Source organism: Mustela lutreola, chromosome 3 (genome assembly GCF_030435805.1).
Source record: "Mustela lutreola isolate mMusLut2 chromosome 3, mMusLut2.pri, whole genome shotgun sequence".
Classification (NCBI taxonomy): Eukaryota; Metazoa; Chordata; class Mammalia; order Carnivora; family Mustelidae; genus Mustela; species Mustela lutreola.
This window is the reverse complement of record NC_081292.1, coordinates 203,389,066-203,415,164: the sequence shown is the minus strand read 5'-3', so window position 1 is coordinate 203,415,164 and position 26,099 is coordinate 203,389,066. Positions and strand designations below refer to the sequence as shown.

Genomic DNA, 26,099 nt, shown 5'->3' with positions numbered 1-26,099 from the left:
ATAATCACTGGCACTTATTTTTTTTTCCTTTTCCCCTACTGAGTAATTGGAGCATGATTTGTTTAAGCCTATTTTTAGTTTTGTGTGTGTGTGTTTTTTTTAGTCATTGTTGTACATGAAAATAAATAGTTCTGTGAAGTTTTTAGGGAAAAGGAAAAAAAAATCAGTCCTTGCGGTCTTCTTTCATGTTCTGCGTAGAGAGACCGGGAGCTCCTTTTGTTTCATTAGTCGATTATTTCGCTATTCACTGCCGTGTCTCCCGTGTGTTCATTAATGCTTGCTGATTTTCAGTTTAAGTCATTATCTGTTCAATGACAGATGAAGATTTATGACTCTTCTTTCAGGACCTTCTTCCGTTATCTGTACCCCTGCTTTTTTCAGTACAGTTATCCTGTAATTTTGGTTTAGGACAGTGGTGTTATATTTTTATGACTATAAATGTTATATAGCTATTATAATAAACTTACTTTTTCTTTCCTGTAGAACTTTGTTTTATCTGGCATTAATACTTAATTTCTTTTCCATGTGCTTATCATGGAATCTGTCTCATGTTTGTATCTGAATGTAGCTCTGTAAGAAAGGGAATGTGCCCTAAGAAGACTATGTTTACAGAAGAATTCGTAGTTTTCTTACATGTTGGACATTGTTAAACTTGATAATAAAGATGATTGATAATTGATAATGAAATTGCTGTTTGCTAAGTCGAAGCTTCGACTTAGGAATTAGATTTTTGTAAGATTTTGTTAAATGACAAGAGCTGAATCTTCACTTTGTTCAACAACTAAGAACTAAAATAACTATAAATAACTATGGGGACACTTAAAATGGATCACACAGAAAGCTTCCATGGTAAAAAGGATATAGCTTGTGTTGTCACCATCATCAAAAAAATATTATAAATGCTGTAAAAATGTTAAAAATGTTTCATAAAGATTGCCCTGGACATTATGTGATTTTTTTTTTTCCCGTGTACTCATGGAAGGGATCATTTTAACTGGCAGCTATGAAAAGTGACCCAAAGGGAAAAGCCACGGTGAGTGGACTGATGAAAATTTGAGAGTGGCAGTAACTATTCTTAGAATAAAGGCAACTGCCCATAGCAGTGAGTCCGTTAGGCACGTGTCCTAAGTCAGGTCCTAAAGTGAACACTCTGAAGTCCTCTTTGCATGTTTCATAGGTTTGTAAGCCTTCGGACTGAAAGAGGTTGAAGTCTAGGGTAACCTAAAGTTATAAACATTTTAGTAGTTTCAAAAGGCTGTCGCAGTATTTTGTGACGGATAAAAGCCATTTCATTACTAATGACAGATCAGATGTTCTTGTATTCATAAGTAACAGAACAGACACGGGACTATCATAGGGGCGTTAAGCGGTGTGATTCCAGGCTCCCTGTAACAAGAACTTGAAGAGCAGACTTGACGTGGTGGTTTTGACACACAAGGAGAAAAATGTAGGTTTGTATATGAAAGTTTAACATACAGTAAAGATGGGTTTGATATGTTGATACTTGATTTGGTTCCTTGAATCTAGGCTCAGATGTTTTTATTCTCTCGAACGTTCAAGTTAGTGAAACAGGAGCTTCCCTGGATTACATACACCCAAGTTCCCTTACAGCGCGCATCCAACTTCTTATGTGGATGAATCTCAGTGGAAATATTAAGAGACTGTTTGAACAGTGGTGGTTTTTTTTTGGGAAGAGCTACGCTGGTGTTCGTAGATGAGGTCTCTGGTCAAGTGGGAGAATGAAGAAGCAGAACTTGAAGCTGTACCAGGATGTAGCTAGCTGTTCCTGCTGAGAACTCATTACTAAAAATAATTTTATGCCTTGAAAAGTTTTTTTTTTATGCTTGAAAAGTTTCGTAATATCCGTGAAACTGGTATGTTGTGATGATTCTTTCCTACTTCTCAAATACTGGTGCACTGGGTGTTTTGTAATCTAGAATTGGCCTTGGACACACGCTAAATGTGCTCTTGAATCGTCTCAATAGCACTTTTTCGAAGGAATCAAAACAGAGCCCCCTCCCCCCCACCCCCCAGATAGATACACTTTTTGGAAGTTAAGTGAAAGATACTTAGTGCCACATTTAATACCTTAGGGTAATACGCTTGTTTTACAGAACAGCTTTATATACAGTAGTTCTGTTGGTGGAGAAAGGTGAGCGCTCTTCCCCCTGGTTTGCGGATTGGAAACCCTGACAATGCTGGGATGAATTAGAGACAAAGGTTTCTGATCCCAAGGATCAGAAAATGATCCTTGTACACTTTGACTGTGTACAAAGTACTATATTCACCACGTGTGTCAGAAATGAGATTTAAAATAGATCCTGGTTATATTACCATTAGTAACTTGCACTCAAATAGCATTTAGTATTGTTAAGTTAAACAGAAAAATGTTCAAAGTTTTTACCACTTAAAAAAAAAAACTTGTTATTTTACTTGGTTGTCTTAATTTACTGTGAAATAGAACAGGTATTAATAATCCCCTCTTTACAAGTGGTAATAAGACCTAAAGAGGTTAAGTGATTTGCCCAGCGACTCGTAGCGAGTGAGTGGCAGAGCCAGATCTCTGAGGTCTTTGACTTCTCGAGTGGTGTTTCTTCAGTGTGCGAGCAGTCTCTCGTTGTGTGTAGTGCTTGCTGTTGAATAACAGGGAAACCAAATTGGTATCTGGCTACCAGTATGGGTGTAAAGTCATTAATGAAGTCATTTAGTGGTATAAATGTCAGTGATTCAGGATGTATGTAAAACTAATTTCTACTATTATTTAAAGAAGTCCTATAATAAAATCTTTTTAAAAATGAAATCCTTTATGAAATTGGGATACTGTGTACATTTATTAAATGGATTTTTCACGTAAAGTTTATTTAAAGTATGATATATGTATATAATCCAGGTTGGGTGTTTTCATTATTTTTTTCTTTTGATTTTGCTGTCATTCAGTGACCTTCAAAATAACCATTCCTGGAGCATTGAAATGCTTTGAAATGCTTAGTTTAAAACCTTGCTAAGCAATTTATAGTATGTTTCCTATGATTATTTGTGTGTGTGTGTGTGTGTGTGTGTGTGTGTGTTTGTGTATGTATGAGAGAGTGAAGTGAGATATAAACTTCCTTTAAAAAACACCCTCTTGGGGCTTCTGGGTAGTTCAGTCTGTTAAGTGGCGGCCTTCAGCTCAGGTCACGCTGGGATTGAGCCCTGGGTGGGGTTCCTTGCCTAGCAGGGAGCCTGCTTCTCTCTCTGCCTGTAGTTCCCCCTGCTTGTGCGTGCTCTTTCTCTCTCTCTCTCTCTCTCTAAATAATTAATTTAAAAAAATACTCTCGAGTAAATATTTTTAAGTCAAATGTTAAATAGATTATACACAGGGTATATACTACAGGCCTTTCCAGTAATAGCAACCTATTGTTGGAAATAGAATTATTTAGCGTGTATTAGTTATTTTATGTCAAGCAATGATTTTGTTAACTGATCTGTTGCTAATCTTACTGACTTTTAAATATTAACCGTAAGTAATCGGTTTTCTCTTTAAAAATTTTGGTAGTATACTTTAGATGACTCATTAGTAATTACCTTACAGTGTTATGGTTTTATCATATATAAATATGCTGGTGTCATAGAGAGAGTCCTAGATATTCAAGTTAGAGGTTTGCCACGCACTTGAAATATCACATTAATCATATCATATACATCCACTGGGTCTTAGATTTCTGTTTTTATAGGAGTATTTAGCTAGTATACTTAAATATCTTTTTATCTTAAGCCTTCTGTTAACTGTATTATGTCTATATGAAATGAAGATAATTATCCTTAGACAAAATATAGAAAAATTTGTATTGTTAGCAATTAGTGTATATTTCAGTTTGCTCTTGATATAGGTGTCTTAATTTTATTTAAAAATTCAAAAATTGGAATTTCATACGTTATGCAGAAAAAATTACCATAGAAAGCCTATAATTAAAGATGGTTACAAGCCTTTTAAAAGACCTTGGTATGGAGATTATCAACCCTAATTGCTTCTATTTGTAATAGAAATGTACACAGATATGTTTAATCATATAGTTTGTTAAGCAAGATCCTTTGGTTACCAATAATACCTTTTTTCTTCCTGGTTAAGAAGTGGTTTTCTATTACAGTATTTTTAAGTGCATAAGAAAACTAATGAAATTAGGTCTGTAGTTACAGGAGTATCAGTTTCTCGGTTTTGAAAATGTACCGTATTATATAAGCCGTTATTAAGAAAATTGGGCAAAGAGTGTATAGAAACTGAACTGTATTTACAACTTGTATTTTAAATTATTTTTTACATTTAAAGAATTTTTATTTTTTACAGAGAGAGAGTGTGTGTGAGTGGCAGTGAGTGTGGGGAAGGGCAGGGGAGAGGCGAGAGGGGTCCCAGACAGCGCTACACTTCCAATCTGGGCCTGCCTTGGGGCTCGAGCTCACGACCTGGAGATTGTGACTTCAGCTAGAACCAAGAGTTGGACACCAACTGATTGAGCCACCAGGTGCCCATATCTGAAGTTATTTAAAACAAAAAGTTAAAAAATAAGTTTGGTTTTGGAGATGGGCAAATACAGGTTTGTTAATAGAAGCTATGTATTGCTGATTTTACTAACTCAAAGTTGAAAAAAAATATATATATATATGAGATAGTTGAAAATATATATATATATATATTTTTTAAGATTTTACTTTTTGAGTAATCTTTGCACCCAGCATGGGGCTTGAACTCAAAACCCCGAGATCAGAAATTGCATGCTCCACCAACTGAGCAAGCCAGGCTCCCCCAAAATATATATTCTTTTTTTTAGGATTTATTTGACACAGAGAGCGCATGAAAAAGGGGAGCGGCCGGTGGAGGGAGAAGCAGGCTCTCTGCTGAGCAAGGAGGCGGACGCAGGGCTTGATCCCAGGACCCTGGACTCAAGACCCCTGCTGAAGGCAGACCTCTGACTGACTGAGCCACCGAGCTGTCCCTGAAATACACTTGTGTGGCTCAGTCTGTTAATGGTCTGACTATTGAATCCAGGTCAGATGATCTCAGGGTCACGCGACCGGCATTTGTCTCCGAGCTCAGCGTGCAGGCTTCTTGAGATTCTCTCTTCCTCCCTCTGCCTCTCCCCTTACTCAGGCCCTCTAAATTGATCAATAAATAGAATCCTTGAAAAAAATTGTTTTGTCTGAAATAAAACACACCTCCAGGAAAGTATCCAAATGTTAAGTATAAAGCTTGTCAAATTTTCATGAAGTGAACATACCCCTGTAACAGCACCGAAGAAATAACACACTGACAGCTGCCCAGATGCCCCTGCTTCCTCCCCACCACCTCCCGTGGCAATTTATAACCACTCTCCTCACTGAATAGTTTGCTTGTTCTTTCTTTCCTTTTTTTTTTCTTTTTTTTAAGATTTTACTTATTGGATAAGAGAGAGACAGCAGGAGAGGGAACACAAGCAGGGGAGCGGGAGAGGGAGAAGCAGGCTTCCTGAAGAGCAGGGAGCCTGCTGTGGGGCTCGATCCAGGTACCCCGGGATCATGACCTGAGCCAAAGGCAGTGGCTTAACCAGCCGAGCCACCCAGGCGCCCCATCTTGGACTATTTTTCAGAGAGAAATAAACTTGATTGTTTCTTAAGCCGCTGTCCTTTGGGGAGGGGTTCGTTGCAGTAGCGCTTAGTCTGCGCGGACCAATGCATACTTCATCCCAGTGATTCTGAAGCAAGCATTTATGTAGCGTTCTGAACTGAAGTGCAAAGTTATGAATGATTTACTGAGAAAAAACACTTACCTCAGGTTTAAATTTACACCTATGAGGTCACTCATGTATTTGCATTCCTGTGATACTCTCTTGAATGTAAATAAGTAGAGAAATCAAGATACTGGGAATTGTGGCAATAAGCAGATTGAGTACCGTACACTTAAAACAGGACACATGACGATCTGAGTCTCCTTCAGACCCCCCACAGTTGTGTTTCATGTGAAAATGGTAACCCCGCGGGTGAGGAGACCAGCAGGCACAGCCGCACACCTTGTTTTGTTCGTTGGCCTTTCGATGTCCCGGACTCTCCTCCGAGGAGGCAGATTGGAGGCCCGCTCTCTGCACTTCCCCTCCGGTTCGCATCTTGAATAAACTCTCTTCTTGCTGAGCAGCCGATGTCTCCGGGCCTGGGTCTACCGTGTGTCGGGCTTTACAAACCTGGGCTCAGTTACAAATTCGGTGACCGGCCAGGAGCTCTTTGCCTGTGGTTTGCTGACCCCCAGCCAGTCATGGGGGTCTGGTGCTGCCTGGGATCTCTGTCCTAGCGGCTCTGCCCCTGGAGCCCCAGCTCGACAGAATACCATGAACTTCTGGTGCTTAACTCTCGTGACAAGGAAACCATTTTTGGCTTGGATGGCCGGGTCTTGGTCAGTGCTCTATGTGCCATGCCCAGCCTGTGAGCTGTTTCTTCCTTTTCGTTTGGTCTGGCTTCTCAGATCTCTTTCTCCCATTGGATTACCTCCACATAGGGGTTCTTGCTCTCTTAGCTTTCTTCTCTTAAGGAAAGGCTGATTAGAAGCCTTTTGGTTCAGTTGGTGAAGACGACTTTCAGGGAGGAACCAGTGTTCACAGAGGTACCATGGACTTCATTGGGTTGGTTTGTTGCTGCAGTTTTTGGTATCTTTGGACAAAACTGGCCATGTTCTAAATGGAAAATGACAAGATGATTCCCACATGCAGGCCTTTGGGCTGTATTCTCCAAAATTGGGCAATGTTTAGTTACGAATCCATGAAAAGGGAGAAAAAAAAATCACCTCTTTTTGTAACACTGCTTGGCCACAATATTTATTAGGCTTCAGAGAAAAATGATAAAATAATAAATAATAAAATGATAAAAATGATCTCCACACCTTAATAGAGATCAAATTCACAACCCTGAGATGAAGAGTAGCGTGCCCTCCCAGCTGAGCCAACCAGGCACCCCTGGGTTTTATGAAAGGGAGATACTGGGCCCTCAGTGAGGATTTTTGTTTGTATATTATTTGTGTATTTGTGTGTCCATGTATGTTGTAAATGTGAGATACATTTTCTATCCCTCCAGAGGCTATTGCTAAAATTAGTTTTTTTTCTAAAATTAATTTGTAGAAGAACTCTAGTTAGTTGGTTCTTAGGCAAACACAAGAGTTGGATTTTCTAAAATCCAAAAATAGAAACTAACCAAGTGTTCTTCAGGTCCATGTGATCTGGGAAAATATTCAGTACTGAAGATAATTTGAGGTTGTTGGTTTAATTAAAATAGGCATGTCTTTAGAGTTGTTAGCATTAGATGTAGAATTTTTTGTTCTGCCTATGTTTACCAGAAGTGAGGTAGGCTCATGTTACTTTTGTTGCAAAATTTGTTGGAAAGGGGGAAAAAAAATAAAGCCTCAGAAAGAATTCTAATAAATAAGACTAGTGGAGACAATTCTGTATGCAGGGAAAATGAGACTCATTATTTAAAAAGGAAAATTCTGGGAGAATATCTGAATGTAAAAAGGGGAGTTGTAGAAGGTTTAGGAGAAGGGAATCTTTGGAAAGGAATTTTATTCACAGTTGGGATTAAGATTGTGGAGATGAGTCTGTTAAAATGTTGGTTGGGGAGTAGTCAGCACCCGGAGAAGAGAAGGGAATGCGGAGAGCCAGATGAGACAGAAGGTGAGCAGTGATGCTGTGTCAACAGAAGCCTCGGCTGATACCTAAGTTTCAAAAGTTGGGTTGCCCTTAGAACCATCCTGAGCTGTGGCAAAAGGACTGCACTTTTATACCCTCATATGGAACGGTCAGTGGATGTGACCACCTGGGAAGAGCGCGCACTCTGGGCGAGGCCGCTGTCTTCAGTCTGTGCAAACCCCACGGGCCTCTGAGAGGAGAGAACTGTGGGTGGTGGCGTTCCCTGTGGTCGAGAGCTTTCCTTCCTGCGGGAGGCTCTGGGGAGGCTCTGGGGAGGCTCTGATGGGGACATCACCGTATCCACGGCAAGAACTCCCAGTCTATACAGTGCCTTGGTGTCCTTGTCTTACTAGGTTTAGATACATACACACACACACATACACACACACACACACACACACACACTCTCTTACTAAGTACATACCAACATGGGAGGTGATAGGAAAAAGGAGGGACTGCATTTCTTTTTTAAATTAGAAAACATTTTTTGAAAATATATGTTGGAATGAATGAGTTTCATCAGAAGTACCCCAGTGTAAGATTGGAATTTGGGGGGGCTCCTGGGTGGCTTAGTCGGTTAAGCATCTGCCTTGTGCTCATTCTGTCTCTGTCAAATAAATAAAAATCTTTTTAAAAAATTGGAATTTGGTTTTTCTCTTTGTAAAAAGAAGTTTCTTAGATTATTTGTCTAAATTTTAAAACCAAAGGTTGTTGTCTTTGATCTGCCTAGAAAAAACCCTTTCATTTGCCTTTAGAATCTCTTATTGCTAAGTAGATAATCAAATACTAAGTTTTGTAATGATGTGTAATGCTATTTAAGCATGTTCTTTAAAACCTTCTGATATTTCTGACAGACTTCAACTTCTGACAAATTCAACTTGTAAGTGAAGTTTTTTGACTAATGAGGCTAATTTGATAGATCAAATTACATGGGGAGCATTGTCAGATAAGTGATAATAAACCTTCTTAGGTTACATTGTATAGGTGAATGCAATTGCTTTTCCAGAAATTATATAAAATTCTTAAGGTTTTACCAAATCCTCATATGATGTTATCACTTAATAATTCTAAGTATTGAAGTGTGTGTCACGGAATCACAGAATTTCCTTGTCAGTTGCATTGTAACGACAAATACCTGATACCTTTAGATTCATAAAACTAAACCAAGAATTTTTAGCACTGGGGCACCTGGGTGGCTCAGTCATTGAGCCTCTGCCTTTGGCTCAGGTCATGATCCCAGGGTCCTTGGATCGAGCCCTGCATCTGGGTCTCCGCTCAGCAGGAAGCCTGCCTTTCTCTCTCCCACTACCACTGCTTGTGTTCCCTCTCCACTTGTCTGTTTTTCTGTCTTTTGTCTGTATCTCTCTCTGTCAAATAAATAAATAAATAAAAATTTAAAAAGGGATTTCCAGAACTAATGGGAAAAACGGCACTATTTTTTGTGGAAACGAGGGTGATTTTAGATTTTAGATTTTATGTTTCAGTGGTACATACTGGTGAATGTTAGATTCCAGTTCTGGTGAACTGTCTTTTTTTTTTTTTTAAGATTTTTATTTATTTGGGGGGGTGGGGTGCATGAGCTGGGGGAGGGGCAGAGGGAGAGGGAGAGGGAGAAGCAGATTCCCCACTGAGGAGGGATCCTGACACTGAGGCTCAATCCCAGGACCCTGAGATCATGACCTGAGCCGAAGGCAGATGCTTAATGGACTGAGCCACACAGGCGGCCCTGATGTTCTTCTTTAAGGGTTAGTTGTTTTCCTGTAAAACTGGTTTGTATTCTGAATTCTGGTTTTCTCAAATATCTGGCCAAGACTCTCCAAACTAAGGTTTCTGATTTTCTCCTTTTCTCTTGACTTGGAATCATTGAGAATTAAAACTTCTTTTTTCCCTGAAGTTCTGCAAAGTGGAGCTAGATATCTTGAGATAAACTTTGGAGAAAATTGCCACAATGGCCCGTGTTTAGATAGTCTTCATGCCTGTTGCGGTACGGGCCACTCAGAGATGACCAGCTGTTGTCATTTGCTGGATCTGCCCCTGGAAAATCCAGACCTTGTGATCCTCACAGAAGCAGTTTTAGGGATCAAGGATGAATCGGAGTGCTGGCTGCTGGGGTGACCCGTCAGTTATTACTCATTGCCAAGATGATCAGAAATCAGGTTGCTCGATTGCCCAAGGGAACAGGTGGGCATGTCAGGCCGCCAAGTTGGCAGCTCCTACAAAGACTTCAAAACCCTCTGTAATGGCTTTAGTACCAGACGTAGACTTAAGTCAGTACCAACCCCAGTATTCCACTGTAAACCAAGGAGCTACAGAATGAGGTATTGGATACATTGCTGGCACTAGCTAGAGCTAGCTGGACATACAACGAGCAAGGATAATTCTTATCCCAGGCATTTTGTGGAAAAAACGATTAGTTGTATTTACCAAAGCACCCCAGATGGGTGAGATGTGACTCTCCAGTTGGTCCAGAAGTATATTGTGGGTCCCAATCTTCAAAGAACCATCAAAAGAGAGTAAAAAGATGTGACATTTGTGCTAAAAACTATCCTGAGACTGGGTTCCCACCAGTTCTAGAAGGTATGACACTTAGAGTCACCAAACCTGGAGAAGACGAGCTGGTTGATGCCAGAAACAACAGGTAATTTTAGCATTTGCTGATATTTATAAACACCTTGTTCAAGTTGAGTTGAAGCTTTTCCATGTTATTCAGAGAAGGCATCAGAAGTTGTCAGAAAACAAAACCAGGTTTGGATTGCTGCTAACAATTCAGTGACAGCGGAATGGTATTTATGGCAAAGGTCCCATAAGCCAGTGTCCGGTGTGATGGTAAAACTCAGTGGAAAGTGCATGCTTCATCCAGCCCCCAGTCAGCTGGGAAAATGGACAAAAGTGAATCATATGCTTAGAAAAACTTTGGCCAAAGTTTGTGAAGAAGCCAATTTCAAGCTGGGGGGGAAGCCTTGCTGGTTACCCTGCTTCGGGTAAATGGCCCCTAGCGATAAGCCTGGTTTCAGCCCTGGGGAAGTACTCTGGGGAAGGCCCGTTCTGCATGCTTTTCACGACTTCGGAATTCCTGACAGGCCTGCATCAGGGAATTGGGTCCTATCAGGGATGTTCAATCTTTGGGAGATACTTAGCTGCGCTACGTGAGTTTGCTTGCAGCAGGTTGACGTATGCCCCACAAATGCGCCCTTACACTGCTCGAATCCTGAAGACCTGGGGTCACAAAAGACCTGAAAGAGGAAGCATCTGGAGGACCGAATCCAGCCTTGTTGGACGGGACCTTCTGTGTGCTGTTGAGCACCCGTTCTCCAGTGATGCTAAAGGGAGTTAGAGCTGCCGCCGCACTCAGGTGAAGCTGGTTCTGTAGGAGTTCGTAGGTCCCCCGTACCCTGTCAGCAAGGAGAACATCAAAAAGACTCCTGCTTGCATCGGTGACCCTTGGATGGGCCTAAAACTACTCAGGAGAGCTGGTCCAAAGAAATCAGTCAATACTTAGCGTTTTTCTATTGTTGGCAACCTCTCAAGCTTGAAAAGATAATCCACCATTAGGATTTCGGCAGTGTTGGCCAAGGCTGGCAGTTGTTCTCACGGTTGAGTATGTCATTCTGACTCCGTGCAGAGTATGGACCACAGCAGCCCAGCAGTAACGCTTGTGACCTGGTGCACCCCATCAGTTTAGAGTCTGGTTAATTCCAGTCGTCCAGTTAACCTGCTTCTTGATGATATTTTCAGGGATTCTGCAGAATGAAGGTAGTGATCCTCCTGAATTAGTAGGTGTGCTGTTACCGTCGCCAGCTTACACTTTGTTTGTAGATAGGAATACTTCACTAGGGGAATGAGAGTGCAGACCTCTTGGTAACGGAGAATGTTGTGTTTCAGTTGGTATGTTGGAACTAAAGAGTATTTCTAAATGAATGCAGAAGGTCCCGCTCTGCTCACTCCGACCTCCTCCCATTTCAGCCAGGAGTAGCTGGAGTAGCTGGAGTAGCTGGAGTGGTCATGGTCCCATTTCCCTCAAGAAGGAGGAATGATCAAAAGACGGTGGTGATTGAAACAGATGACCAAAGGTTAAGAGGACTAAAAAATGCAGCTGCAGCTTTTCACCCAGGCCTTTCTTGGTTTGCCTTGAGAAGTGGCTCTGTCTCCTCCTCCGGGCAGGCAGATTTCAGGCCTGCTCTCCCATCTCCTGCTCTGCCTCTCCAAGAAACCCTTTCCTTGATGCATATTCAGAATCTCGGTGATTGGCTTTGCTGCACTGTGGGCATAGAACTTGTTTGGCTACCCACGGGGTCAATTCTTTGTTGCCTGATCAAAATAGAAGTATGTTTCATTTCCACCGCTGGTACCTGTTCATTTGACAGTGTGGTAACGTGCACGGATTAAACCGCAAGACATTCACAATCCAATGAATGGAGCGACACGCACTGAAATAAATACTCTCTTTCACTAGCATCTTCTGCAAGGTGAACTGCAGGCAGTGTAACTGTCCTCTTTCTGCTTAGCAGTGATCGCCACAATTACCCATGCTCCTTCATCCTCATTAGTGTACAAGTAAAATTAATGTATTTTAAGTGGTAACTTTATCCATGAGGCTGTATAAGAAACTGAAATGTTCGGATTTAAAAACCAAAACTTCAAACTTAACGTAGCTTTGGAATTAGAAAACATTATTGACTAATTCGTTTTTATAAAAAAATTTTTTTTGGTAAGATTTTATTTATTGATTTGCTTGAGAGAGAATGAGAGAGCATGAAAGGGGGTTAGGTCAGAGGGAGAAGCAGACCCCCTGCTGAGCCGGGAGCCTGACACGGGGCTCGATCCTAGGACCCTGGGATCATGACCTGAGCCGAAGACAGAGGCTTCACCCACTGAGCCACCCAGGCACTCGGATTTTTCAAAATTCTTACGCCACATCTTTCACAAAATAATTCTGCCTAATTTATTTGGGGAATCCTAACATTCAGTTGGCTAAAGTATCATTTTAAATAAACGGGAGTGTTTGATTTATCTGTGTTGATTGTAGTTCTCAGACATTAGCTGTCTGACTCAGAGACTCGATAAAACACTGCCAAGCTCTGCTGCCAGAATTCCTGAGTTACTAGGTCTGGGGGTGCTGCAAGGATTTGTATTTCTGACAGGTTCCAGGGGGACCGGTGCTGCTTCTGCGGCCCTGCAGCCGTGCTCTGATGAGTCACGGACAGAGGTTGTGTGATATCTCCTCAAAATTAAAGAAGAGCACTTAGAAGAAGCTAACCTGAATTCCAGCATGCTCCTCTAACAAGTACTGTTTCGTCACAGTACTTCGGACCCCCCTCTTTTTAGGAAATGAAACACTGCGGATGCAGCTAAGATGTGTACGCACCATCCTCTGCCATCGGACTCTCCTCCTCTTCCTGAAAAGTAACCATTCCAGAACGTAACCGTCCTCACATTAGGTTCTTGCTACCTGTCTGTATATATGTCCCCAAAGTAAAACGTTTTGCCTATTTTAATGGTGTTTAAATGATAGGACGTGGGTCTTTTTTGTGCTTTTTAAATTGTTTCTTAGCTCTGTGCATGTTATATATTCTCTCATAGTTGCATATTTATAACTGTAGTGTACTTGTTGATGACACACCACATTTATTTTATCCATTCTTCCATTGGTGGGCATGTAGGTTTGTGATGGGCACTAATTATTACACGATTGTCATTCCTTAGAAATAAGGGATTTTACCTCGCTGCTTCCTTTCCTCATTTTTCCTTGCTATTAAGCCCCCCGCGTTCTTTGAGCACTTCCTCTCTCGTATGGAGGAGACATCGCGTCCTTCCATTCCCAGGGGAATGAATATCTTCGTCTAAGCCAGTCACGGTAGTTTCTTCCTTTACCAGTGATGAGTGAGTAGTACAGTTCTGCTCTTAATATACGTAAAGAGAAATCTGGGAGAAACTTTAGGGAAAGACTCTTCTCCCTGGGTAAAAGGAGGCATGACGAGGGGTGCCTGGGGGGCTTGGCTAAGCGTCTGCCTTCGGCTCAGGTCGTGATCCCAGGGTCCTGGGATGGAGCCCCGTGTCAGGCTCCCTGCTCAGCGGGGCGTCTGCATCTCCCTCTCCTCCCTCTGGCCCTCCCCCGGGTGCCTCTGTCTCTTCTCTTCTCTTTCTCGCTCACTCTCAAATTAATAATAATAATTATTATTATCTTTATTTTTATTAAAGAGAAATGAACATGACTCCTCCAGCTTTGGGTATAGCTGTGTAATGATGGGATGGTTTTAGCAACAACAGATCCTCGCGAGGGGACAAATCTACGAGCTTGGGTTTTTGATCATGTTGTCTCCCTGAACCACCCGTTTCTTCCAACTTTTTTTTTTTTACTTTTATGTGAAATATTCTTCTAGTGTTCTGTTATTTACGGTCAAAGTATCCTGGTACAAGATAGTTAACATTTAAGAAAAAAACAACAACAACAGTACTTCAGTGAAGAGTCTTGAGTTTGTCTCCTGTGTCTGAGGGCAGGGTCACGTTCACCCTTAGTAGATGTCAGATTGCTTCCCAAAACGATGGCACCTGTAATCCACACTCCCATCAGCAGTGTTTAGTAGTTTCGACTTCTCTGCATTATATCTTTGCTTAACCCATTTGCCAGATATTTTTATTTGTTAATGTCTTGGTCCATTATCTGTGTTAGTAGTTATGTTATTTTTTCAACAAGCTGTCCTCTTTTTTTCCCCCTAAGATTGGTTTGTTATTTTAGAGAGGGAGAGAGGGAGAGCCCTTGAGCAGTGGGAGGGGCGAAGGGAGAGAGAGCAGCAGACTCCCCACTGGGAGTGGAGCACAGTCTGAAAACCCTGAGCCAGACAAGACTTGGGCGCCCACTGACTGAGCCACCCAAGGGCCCCCGTCCTCTTGAGATCATCTGTGTAGCTATCTGTGCAGTATTGGAGTTTCTTCCATATCGATTAGATATGTTTTATATATTCTGGGTACTGGTCTTTAATATGCATTGTTTACAGGTGCTCATTGCAAAGATTTCTGGTTTGTGTCTTGTCATACATAGGCTTTGTCTGTGGTGGTCTTTACTATAGAGTAATACTTAAAGAATTTAAGTTAAGATTTCTTTTAAAATTTGTGGTTTCTGTGTCTTACCAGAAAAATTTTTTCCGGAAGTCATAACACTCTCCTGAATTTTCTTCTAAAACTTGTAAAGAATTTTACTGTTCACATTTAGTCTTTTGGAGGTGACTTTGGTGTATGGCGGGAGGAGAAGCTGCTGCTTCACAGTCAGTATTATGGATTTTCTTTCCGAAATCTCTCCTGTTCCTCTTGTGTATTTGTCTGTTCCTGTTGCCAGATCGGTATTATTTTAGCGAGTGTAACTTTATAAATAAAAAAGTCTTTGTTACCCTGCTAAGCTATCAGATTGTTTTGCTGTCTTTGGGCTCCTGCTCCTCATAAGAATTTTTGGGTAAGCTTGTGCAATTTTACTGAAATCAAATAGCTACTAGGATTTTAATTGACACTGAATTAAATTTGTACATTTGGGAGGACTTCATGTACCTTCTGTCTCCCCCATGGAGGTGTCCTTCAGTAATCTTACACATTTCTTTTTCTAATGGTCTTCTGTTTATTTCTAGAAGCCTTATAATTTTTAATCACATTTTCTAACTGGTTTTCAGTTGAAGAAAATTTTACTTTATTTTGTTATTTTATTTTATATTAAAGATTTTATTTATTTGACAGAGATAGCAAGAGAGGGAACATAAGCAGGGGGAGTGGGAGAGGGAGAAGCAGGCTTCTGCAGAGCAGAGCGCCCAATGTGTGGCTCGATCCCGGGACCCTGAGATCATGACCTGAGTCGAAGGCACAGGCTTAATGACTGAGCCACCCAGGCACCCCCCCAAATTTTATTTCTAACATTTTCACCAGGTGCTTCGGTGGCTCATTCGGTTCAGCATCCTGGGATCAAGTCAGTCTGGCTACTTGCTCGGCAGGGCGTCTGCTGCTTCCTCTCCCTCTGCCCCTTCCCCCTGTGTGTGCTTGTGCTCTCTCTCATGCACACGCTCTCTTTTTCTCAAATAAGTTTTTAAAGAAATTAAAAAATAACTTTTTCATTGAAATACAGTATGTGTATAGAAAAATGCACATTTTTCTATAATGTAAGGGATGCCTGGGTGGCTCAGTGTGTTAAGCCTCTGCCTTTGGCTTGGGTCATGATCTCAGGGTCCTGGGATTGAGCCCGATGCGGGGCTCTTTGCTCCAAGGGGAGCCTGCTTCCTCCTCCCTCTGCCTGCCTCTCTGCCTACTTGTGATCTCTGTCTGTCAAAAAAAAAAAAAAAAAAAAGTACACAGTAAAACACAATGAATTATCACAAAGTAGGCATATTTGTGTAAATGTTACTCAGAAAAAGAGAATGTTACTTCACTTTCCAGTTCCAATTATTACCCTCTACCTTCCTTTCAAAAAGTCATCATGGAGGTGCCTGGCTGGCTTAGTTGAAAGAGCATGTGACTCTTGATCGTGGGGTTGTGAGTTCAAGCCCCGTGTTGGGTGTAGAGCTTACTTAAAAATAAAATCTTTTTTTAAAAAGTCATTGTTATTTTGGTTTAGTTTTACCCATTTTTAACTTTATATAAATATATATGGCTTATTACATGCTTTGTGTCTGGTGTGTGCTTCAGTGTTTGCCATCTTTTCCACAGTCTGTGAGATTTATTTGTGTTGATGTGTGAAGCTATAATTTCGTTTTCATTCCTGTGTCGTATTCCAGTAGAAGATTACTCTGTTCGCCCATTCAACGGTTGATGAGCATTTGGTCTTTTTTCCAGTCTTAAGCTATGATGAATGCTGATTGTGCTGATTTTCATGTTCTTGTCTGTTGGTGTCAGTCTGCATGCATTTCTGTGGAACATATACCCAGGATTAGAATTGCTTTGTGAGTGGATATGCTTATGTTCAACTTCTGGAAGTTCCTGTCAGACATTTTTCCAAAAGATACCAATGTATGGTTAGTCCCACCAGTAGTGCATTCAAATTTGAGTTAACTCCATATTCTTAACCTACATCTTTTGTATTTTTTTTCATTCTGGTGGGTATATAGTAGTTATTAACTGTGATTTTAATGGATATTTCTCTGATAACTATTGAAGTTGAGACCCTTCGTATGCTTAGTAATTTGGCTGTTTTCTTATGAAGTGCCTGGTCAGACTGCTTCACATTTCTCCATTGAATTTTCTCATAATTTTCATATTCCCTTTTAGAAATTCCTTGTACATTTTTGATTGGTAATGTTGTGGTAATCTTTTCTAAGTTTGTGGCTTGCTCTTCTTTTTTTTTTTTTTTAAGATTTTATTTTTAAGTAATCTCTGTACCCAACATGGGGCTTGAACCTACAACCCCAGTATCAAGAGTCACATGCTCTACCTGAGGCACCTCCCCTTTTTGTTTTAAAGACCCGTGGCTTACCCTTCTATTTAAAAAAAAAAAAAAAAAAAAAAAAAAAAAAAAAATTAGTGTGTGATTGATTGGTAGGGAGAAGCAGAAGAAGAGGGGAAGCAGACTCCCTGCTGAGCCCAGAGCCCAAGACAGGGCTCCATCTCATAACCCTGAGATCATGGTCTGAATTGAAACCGAGAATTGGACACACAACTGACTGAGCCACCCAGGTGCCCTGTGTCTTTTTAATTTCTTAATGATATCTTCTGAAGAACACAAATTCCTTAATTTTAATTGGAGTATTCTTTATTCATTCCCCTTTATAATGTTTTTAATGTTTGGTTTTGAATGTCTTGAAGCTAGTTTTCCAAATCTTCTGGATCTATACTTTTCCGTATAGTAGCTATCAGCCACGTGTGTTTTATCTAGCACTTGAAGTGTGGTTAGTCAGAATTAGGATGTTCTGTAAACGTAAAATACATGCTGGATTTCAATGACATAGTATTAAAAAAGAATGTAAAAAGCTAAGTTTTTATGTTTTTTATATTTATTACATGTTGAAATGATAATATTTTGCTTTTATAATGAGTTAAATAAAATACAACATGAAAATGACTTTGACCTGTTTATTCTAGAACATTTTTTTTTTTTTTTAAGATTTTATTCATTCATCTGACAGACAGAGATCACAAGTAGGCAGAGAGTGAGAGGAAGAGAAGCAGGCTCCCTGCTGAACAGAGAGCCCGATGCGGGGCTTGATCCCAGGACCCTGGGACCATGACCCGAGCCGAAGGCAGAAGCCCCAACCCACCGAGCCACCCAGGCGCCCCGATTCTAGAACATTTTAAAATTAATTGACTCACATGCATTTCTATATTCTAGAAGTGTGCTGTCCAGTAGAATTTTCTGTGATGATGGACATGTTCTATATCTATACTGTTAAGTCCCCATGAGCTGAAAGTGTCTATTGAGTGTTTACAGTTTAGCTGAGGTGATTGAGAAGCTGTATTTTAAAGGTAGTTAGTTTAAATTTAAGCAGCGATATGTGGGTAGTGGCTACCATATTGAATGGCACAGTTCTGGACACTTTATTGCTGTAACATTTATTGCTTTTTAGGTTTACAATGTGTCTGAATTGATTTTTATATATGATGTGAGGTAGGGGGTCAGGTTTTATTTATTTATTTTTTCTTCCAAATGTAAAACAGATTGACCAGGAACCAAGGGAAAGAGAATCTTTACTATTTATTTACTCATTCATTCATTCATCCATTCATTTATTTTTAGTTTTTTATTTATTTGACAGAGAGAGAGTACAAGTAGGCAGAGCAGTAGGCAGAGGGAGAGGGCAAGCAGATTCCCCACTGAGCAGGGACTCAATTCCAAGACCCTGGGATCATGACCTGAACTGAAGGCAGCTGCTTAACCAACTGAGCCGCTCAGGTGCCCCAGATCTTTACTATTTTTAGACTCTGTTTTGTTTCTTCGGTATATTTGTTTATTCTTCCACTAAATACCACAGCTACTTCAGTAGCTGGTAGAGTGAGTGCTCCTCTCTTATTCTTCATGAAGTCTTGACCATTCTTGGACTTTACTTTTTCCACACAAGTATTTCTTCTGGGATTTTGATTGATACTACATTGGATCTATATCACATCCAGTCATGAACATGAGATAGCCATTCATTTATTTAGGTCTTTTCATTTCTCTCAGTAATATATGATCTTTTATTTATGTAAATGTCTTACACATCTTTTGTTAGGTTTATTCCTAGCTATTGGTATGATAAATGATACTGTTTTCTAATTTCATTTTATAATTTTGCTAGTGTCTAGAAATAAAATTGATTTTTGGTTATTGTCCTTAATATGGCAGTTTTACTAAATTAACTTACTCTTATAGATTCTTTTGGATTTCCTACATACCCAGTTCTGCCGTTAGTGAATAATGATATTTTTCTTTCTGATCTTTATACCTTTTACCATTCTATTTCATCTTGTATATTGCACTGAACAGGACCTCAAGAACAAGGATCAGTTAGTTTTCAAAAAGGACCAGATAAGAGGGAAACCAGCAGTTCCTGTATAACTATATGGTAGATTCTTAAGTGTTATGCTTAAAGGGAGTCAGGATAGTCTATAGATGGAGTGATGAGCAATTTGTTCTAATTGGAAGGACTGTGCACTATTTTGATAAATTAAAAGGGGCCATTTTTATAGGGAATTGAAGAAGGAAAGAATGATTTATAGCACTGAAAGAAATGTGAAACGTTTCCCTCATGGATTGACAATTGCTGGAGAGTTTATGATTATATTGAATGTATCTAAGTACGAACTAATGCCTGCTTCTCTTTTTAAATCCCTTTAGGAAAAATAGAAATGAAGGTACATATGCATACAAAATTTTGCCTCATTTGTTTGCTGACATTTATTTTCCATCACTGCAACCATTGCCATGAAGAACATGACCATGGTTCTGAGGAACATCACAGACATCATCGTGGAATGACAGAATCGGAGTCAAGCAAATTTTCAGTGCTGGATGCTGAAAATGAAAAAAAATATTATATTGAAAAACTTTTTGACCGTTATGGTGAAAATGGAAGATTATCCTTTTTTGGTCTGGAGAAACTTTTAACAAACTTGGGCCTTGGAGAGATAAAAGTAGTTGAGATTAATCATGAGGATCTTGGCCACGATCATGTTTCTCACTTAGATATTTTGGCAGTTCAAGAGGGAAAGCATTTTCACTCCCATAACCACCAGCATTCCCACAATCATTTGAATTCAGAAAATCAAACTGTGACTAGCGTATCAACAAAAAGAACCCATAAGTGTGATCCAGAGAAAGAGACAATTGAAGTATCTGTCAAATCTGATGATAAACATATGCATGACCATAGTCATCGTTTATGTCATCACCATTGTCTGCATCATCGCCTCGATCATAACAGCACTCGCCATTTTCCTAATGATTCCGTTGCTCACAGTGAGCGTGGGGAGACTAGCCATGAACCTTCAACAGAGACCAATAAAACACAGGAACAGTCTGAAAGTAAGCTACCGAAAGGAAAGAGGAAGAGAAAAGGGAAGAAAAGTAATGAAAATTCTGAGGTTATTACACCAGGTTTTCCACTCAACCATGTTCAGGGTGAACAGTATGAGCATAATCGGGTCCACAAACCTGATCGTGTACATAACCCAGGTCATTCTCATGTACGCCTTCCAGAACATAATGGTCATGATCCTGGTCATGTACACCAAGATCTTAATCCTGATAATGAAGGTGAACTTCGACATACTAGAAAGCGAGAAGCACCACACGTTAAAAAAAGTGCAATTTATTCAGCTGCTACTCACAAAGATCATAATGAAGATCACCGTCAGCATGAGGTAGGTGTAAAGAAGATGGTTGCTCCATAATTCTCAGATAATTGTGGAACATTGTAGATAACAAAAGAAGTAACAGTGGAGAGCAGTCAATTATATTCCAACTTATTTCCAGGTAATGTTCCTGAGCAAAATTCTTTAAGGAATTTAAATCAGATTAAAGTTTTTTTTATCTGGATTTTCATTTGCAGTGTTCTCAAATATGGATTCCTCAAATCTAAATACTTAAAGGTTGTTAGAACATGTATTCCTTATTTTACTTTCCAGCTTATGACTTGTTTTGACTTCCCAAGTTAGTTTTCATTTTGTTATTGCTAGTTGGTTCTAGATGTTGGAAAATTGAAGTCCTTTCTGTTCACCTGCCCTGTTGGAAAGTAGGCATTTTCTTTTTCATAATTATTAACTTAAATGAATTAACTACAGAATGGTTCCCAGTCATTGATGTAGTTCTAAAGTCAGTTATTTTATATATGTGGTAAGTTTGTTTTTTCTATGTCACTTTATTGTAGGGCCTACTTCCTCATAATTAATTTATTTTCATGTCTTTGGCAGATGTAGGGTGAATGCAAAAAGATAAAATAATAGGAAAATCCACTCGTCATGGGATGGTTGCCCTATCCTTTAAAATTTTTATGTTCCTTTGAATACTTTCACATTTGATTGGTTCTTTCTCAATTTTTTTTTAACTACTTAAACATGTTTGTTTTTGTTGCATTAAAAGTATATCAACATCCTTGTTGAATTCTAATTTTTAGTACTTATTAAAGTTTAGAAAATTGTTGAACTTACTTATTGTTCACACGTATAAAAAGCCACACTACACCATCTAATGGGGGAAAATGACCTCACCTTTTTTGTTTCTGTCTCTATTATTGAAGTATATTTTGCATTTATGGAAATAACTCTGTGTTTCTTCCCTGTGTAAATAATCAGATACTGGTTTTCAGCAGCACTGATTTTTTTTTTTAATTAATTTTTAAAAATTTTAAATTAACGTATAGTGTGTTATTAGCCCCAGGGATACAGGTCGTGAATCACCAGGCTTACACACTTCACAGCACTCACCATAGCACATACCCTCCCCAGTGTCCATAGCCCAACCACCATCTCCCTACCCACCTCCCCCCAGCAACCCTCAGTTTGTTTTGAGATTAAGAGTCTCTTAGGGTTTGTCTCCCTCCTGACCCCATCTTGTTTCATTTATTCCTTTTCTACCCTCCAGGCCCCTCATGTTGCCTCTGCACTTCCTCACAAGAGAGAGATCATATGATAATTGTCTTTCTCTGATTGACTTATTTTGCTCAGCATAATACCCTCTAGTTCCATCCACGTCGTTGCAAATGGCAAGATTTCATTTCTTTTGATGGCTGCATAGTATTCCATTTGTATACATATTGTATATACATATTGTATACATATACCACATCTTCTTTATCCATTCATCTGTTGATGGACATCTAGGTTCTACCGATAGTTAGGTTGTTGTAGACATTGCTCCTATAAACATTCGGGTGCACGTTAGCAGCACTGATTTTAAAATCCCTTATATTTTAGAATGTCAGTGTACTTGTAAGGAAATACTTTTATTTATTTACTACCTTAGATAATATCCTAGAATCATCTCTTGATCATAACTAGATGTTATCATTAATGTTACTTTTTCTATCAGACTTGTGGGGTCTATATCAGAGATGTTGTTTTATATCCTTACAGGTCTGATGCATAGTTTTCTGATGAATTCTGATGAATTTTTTCAGGATTTCTAGAAATGTTGTATGCACTGGATAGAGTAGTACCTCATGTTAAGACCTGAGAAGGATACTTTTCTTTTTATATGTTTTGATTTTGTTTTTTGTACCATAAATAAAACCATAATGAGGTTGCAAGTCAGTAAAGAAGCATGCAACCAAAGTGTATGATGTATGAAAAAGAAAGGCTACTCTCTCCTCTGCGTTTGTTTTAGATATTTGCTCTATGATAGGTCCAGACTTTTCTGCTATTTGTTTTCTGCTTTGTTTTGTTTTGTACTTAAAAGAACCAGTAGAAGTTGTCTTCTTTTATCTTCCACTTACAGCATTGGGTTAGAGTTCCCCAATATAATATTTTTGGGGGTACCTTAGATAATCAAAATGTCTGTATTGTGTATTTTAATACAAAGTTGTTAAAATTCTCTATGTTTAATAATCTGTAATTATGGATGATTGCACTTTTAATAGGGAAATGATTTTTCTCTTCACCCTTTATGAATGTAGTTGTGAGTGATTTTTATTAATTATTGAGGAAAGTTATAATTTTTCATGTGTTGGAGTGAAAGATGGCTTAAAGTCCACGTAGAGTTGGGTAGTGAAGTTGAATGTGTTTCAGTCATAAATTCTTAAAGAAAATCTTTATTTGTAATAGATATCTATATTACAGTTTATTTTCAAATCATATTTAGACTTTTTTATTATGCAGTAATTTCTTTTTCTGCTCAATCTTCTTAATATACTCATTTACTTAATTTGTTTTATCAATTTTTTGCAGTGTTTGAACGTCACTCAGTTGTTAAAATACTACGGTCATGGTGCCAATTCTCCAATCTCACCTGATTTATTCACATATCTTTGCCCTGCTTTATTATATCAAATCGACAGCAGACTTTGTATCGAACATTTTGACAAACTTTTAGTTGAAGATTTAAGTAAGGATGAAAATCTGGTTCCTGAAGATAAGGCAAATATAGGGGCATCAGGTAAGAAAGATTCAAGTTTTTGTTTGTGTTTTTTCCCCTCAAACTAGTCTCTCTACTATTTTAAGAATGTATTTGAATTAGAAAGTAATTCCAAATCACTGTTTTCCTGTGGGTGACTTTCAGTGTGCTTTCGTCAGGATTAGATATGAAAGTTTAAAAAAGATTGGGGAAAGAGAAGAGGCACAACAGAGTTTACTTGTCTTTTTAAGATAAAGATTATGAAGGTTTTGCTTTGGACAGAGAACCAGATTAAAAAGAAAATAAAGATTTGTGAGAAATGGATTCTTCTTGAGGAGCAGATGTAAGTAATGGGGCTGCCAGTTAAAGTCATTGGCATTGTAATTACTTAACGTTAATCTGAGAGTAGAGGGCCTCTGTGAAAAGCTAAGTTTGAATTTGTAAGGAAGTAAAAAGGGAAGCCACTGTGGTCAGACTCTCTGAATAATGTCAGAAGTGCCGGTGCCTGGCACATGAATTCATTGTGGGCAGTTTGATAGAGCGCGTCAACGAACGTAAAACCAAAACTATTTTGAGGATTCTGTCTAGGCTCTTTTAAAACCATGTCTGGATGGCTAGATAACCCCCCCCTTGATGTTCACAGATATCTCCCACTTAATATTTCTAAAACTTCTTCTCCACAGAAACTTTGTACTCCTTACTGAATCTCAAATGCCATAACAGTTCATTTTTTTAAATAAAATCTGAAAATCTTTGGCATTTTTCTCTTAAGGTTTTGTTTTTCCTTTTTTCCCTGCATAATCCATCGTCAAGTCCAGTTACCTCTCCTCTTAAATTCCTTCGAGCTCTATCCACTCCACCATAACTTGGTTTTTGATTGCACTGTTGAAATAACTTCATTACCTTCCCGTTCTAAAAATGCAAATGAGATTTTCTGACACAGAGTTTTTTCTTTTTAGTGACTGCTAACGTCCTTGAACAGACAAATATTGCAGGCATTCTTCTAGACTCAGTGACTTTTACGTTTTGCAGCAGGTGTGGAAGGGGGAGAATGTTCTGTTAACCTCCCGCAAATATCAGAGCTGGTCAGTGACAGTGCTAGGATTCAAGCTGAGGGAATTCAGCCATTTTGCTATCCACGTGCTAAGTGTTTCACATGCTCCCCCCACCCCCCCACTAAATGTTAGCAGTATTCTATTGAATTATTTTTGTTTAAAGATTTACTTATTTTAGAGAGAGAAAGAGAGCACAAGCGAGTTTGCAGGTGATTATTAGCGCTGTCAGAAATGAAGGGGCAGAGGGAGTGGGGGAGAGAGAGAATCCTCAAGCAGGCTCCTGACTGAGTGCAGAGCTAGACGCGGGGCTCAGTCCCCTGAGGTCATGACCTGAGCCCAAATCAAGAGTCGAATGCTTAACGGATTGAACTACCCAGGCACCCCACTCTATCGAATTATTATGTGAGGGAGCTCTTACATGGTTCTGATTCTTACAGACTTTATAAACTGTAGTATAGAAAGGTTTCGGGACTTGCCTACCTTTTCCCGGGGGCCTAATAAATGGTAGAGCCCACCACACCCGAGGTTTGTCATAAATCCTCTGGGCAGTTAATCACTATGCTGTTACCTTCCAAATTTAGTTAATTTGGATATCCCCTTTAAATTTTGCCGTGTATCTTTATACTATTCAATATTTTTCATTAGCTCTCTAGTATTTGTCATTATATCTTTGATATTGTAAGCAGTAATGTAGAATTGTTGCGATGTGCTAGTTGTATTTTTTCTCCTATATTTTAGGAAACTATTATGCTGTATTGTTCGAGGTTCGGAGTCCTTCACTTGGTGGGTCAGGCTTTCCGGGACAGGACGGCTGCCTCCCTCCTCCTCTGTCCTCCCCCACCATTCATGTTCTGTTCTGTTCATTCCGTTCTCAGACTCCTGTTGATAGATTCTTCCGTTTGCCCCTCAGTTATCGCTGCCTTTTCACATTCTGAACCTTTCAGTCGTTTTTACATCCACTCTGGATTATAACTTAAAGTTTTCAATGTTTTAATATTGACATAATCTGTATATTTTAACAGAGCTGTTGGCAGATGCTTGACAATAATAACATTGAAAATTGGAGTTTATTCAATCCGAAAAGCCTTAGAGGAAATTATGCTTGCTTTGAAAACAAATATATAATAGTGAATATTGATTAGTTGTTTGCAGGTGGTTATTAGCACTGTCAGAAATGAAGTTTGAATTAAGTATGTCTTGATAGATGTTAATAATTGTTGGAGAGATTGCCCTGCTAGTAATTATTTTTAATGACTGCTGCACCATTAAGAAAGGTTAACTTGTTCCATATAAATCTCCCATAGTGACACAGCTACTATCTCATTACTGTTCAAAGTCTGCTGTGAACCAAGTACGCCTTATACTGTGTATGTTAGAAATCGTTTGTTTCACAAGATTGGCTCATTTAGTCATAGAGTTGACCCCAGCTTAATTACCAAGGGGGGGTACAGTTGTGAATAGGCCGCTAAGCATTTTCTGCCAATTAAAATGCTGAAACAGTGTAGAAAACTGCCATCTTGCACATGCTTTGAACTGAGTTAATTAGAAAGTTTCCACAGATGAGCGCTTCTTTTTAAAAGAATGCATTTTCTCTCTAGATAATGAGAAAGGGAGTTGGTGAATAACTAAGCTTGAAGACCTTTAACGTTTTAAGCGACCTAATTTGCAGAATAAGTGAAGCTTGTTTCAGACATTTAACGTTTTTTTATTGTATATGGCATCTTGGGTGCAAATAAAGGAAACATTTGTTAGTTGTATTTAATAGTTTGCATATTGTTGTTAACATAAGTTTTAGAAAAGATGCCTTTAATTGTTGTTGTTTTGGGATCTTTTTTGGGTTTGTTTTATACTAAACAAGTTGTGATTTTAAAA

General features: G+C 39.2%; 1 protein-coding gene across 2 annotated transcripts in view; it reads left to right on the top strand.

The window, feature by feature from the left end:
• SLC39A10 (solute carrier family 39 member 10) overlaps positions 1–26,099 on the top strand; it is a 133,664-nt gene that overhangs the window by 76,965 nt on the left and 30,600 nt on the right. For both annotated transcript variants that reach the window (XM_059168547.1, XM_059168546.1), the window contains 2 exons: positions 19,462–20,486; positions 23,007–23,214. In XM_059168547.1, the coding sequence (XP_059024530.1) occupies positions 19,473–20,486; positions 23,007–23,214 (1,222 nt within the window). In that variant the 5' untranslated portion in view covers positions 19,462–19,472. The remainder of the gene's footprint in view (positions 1–19,461; positions 20,487–23,006; positions 23,215–26,099) is intronic.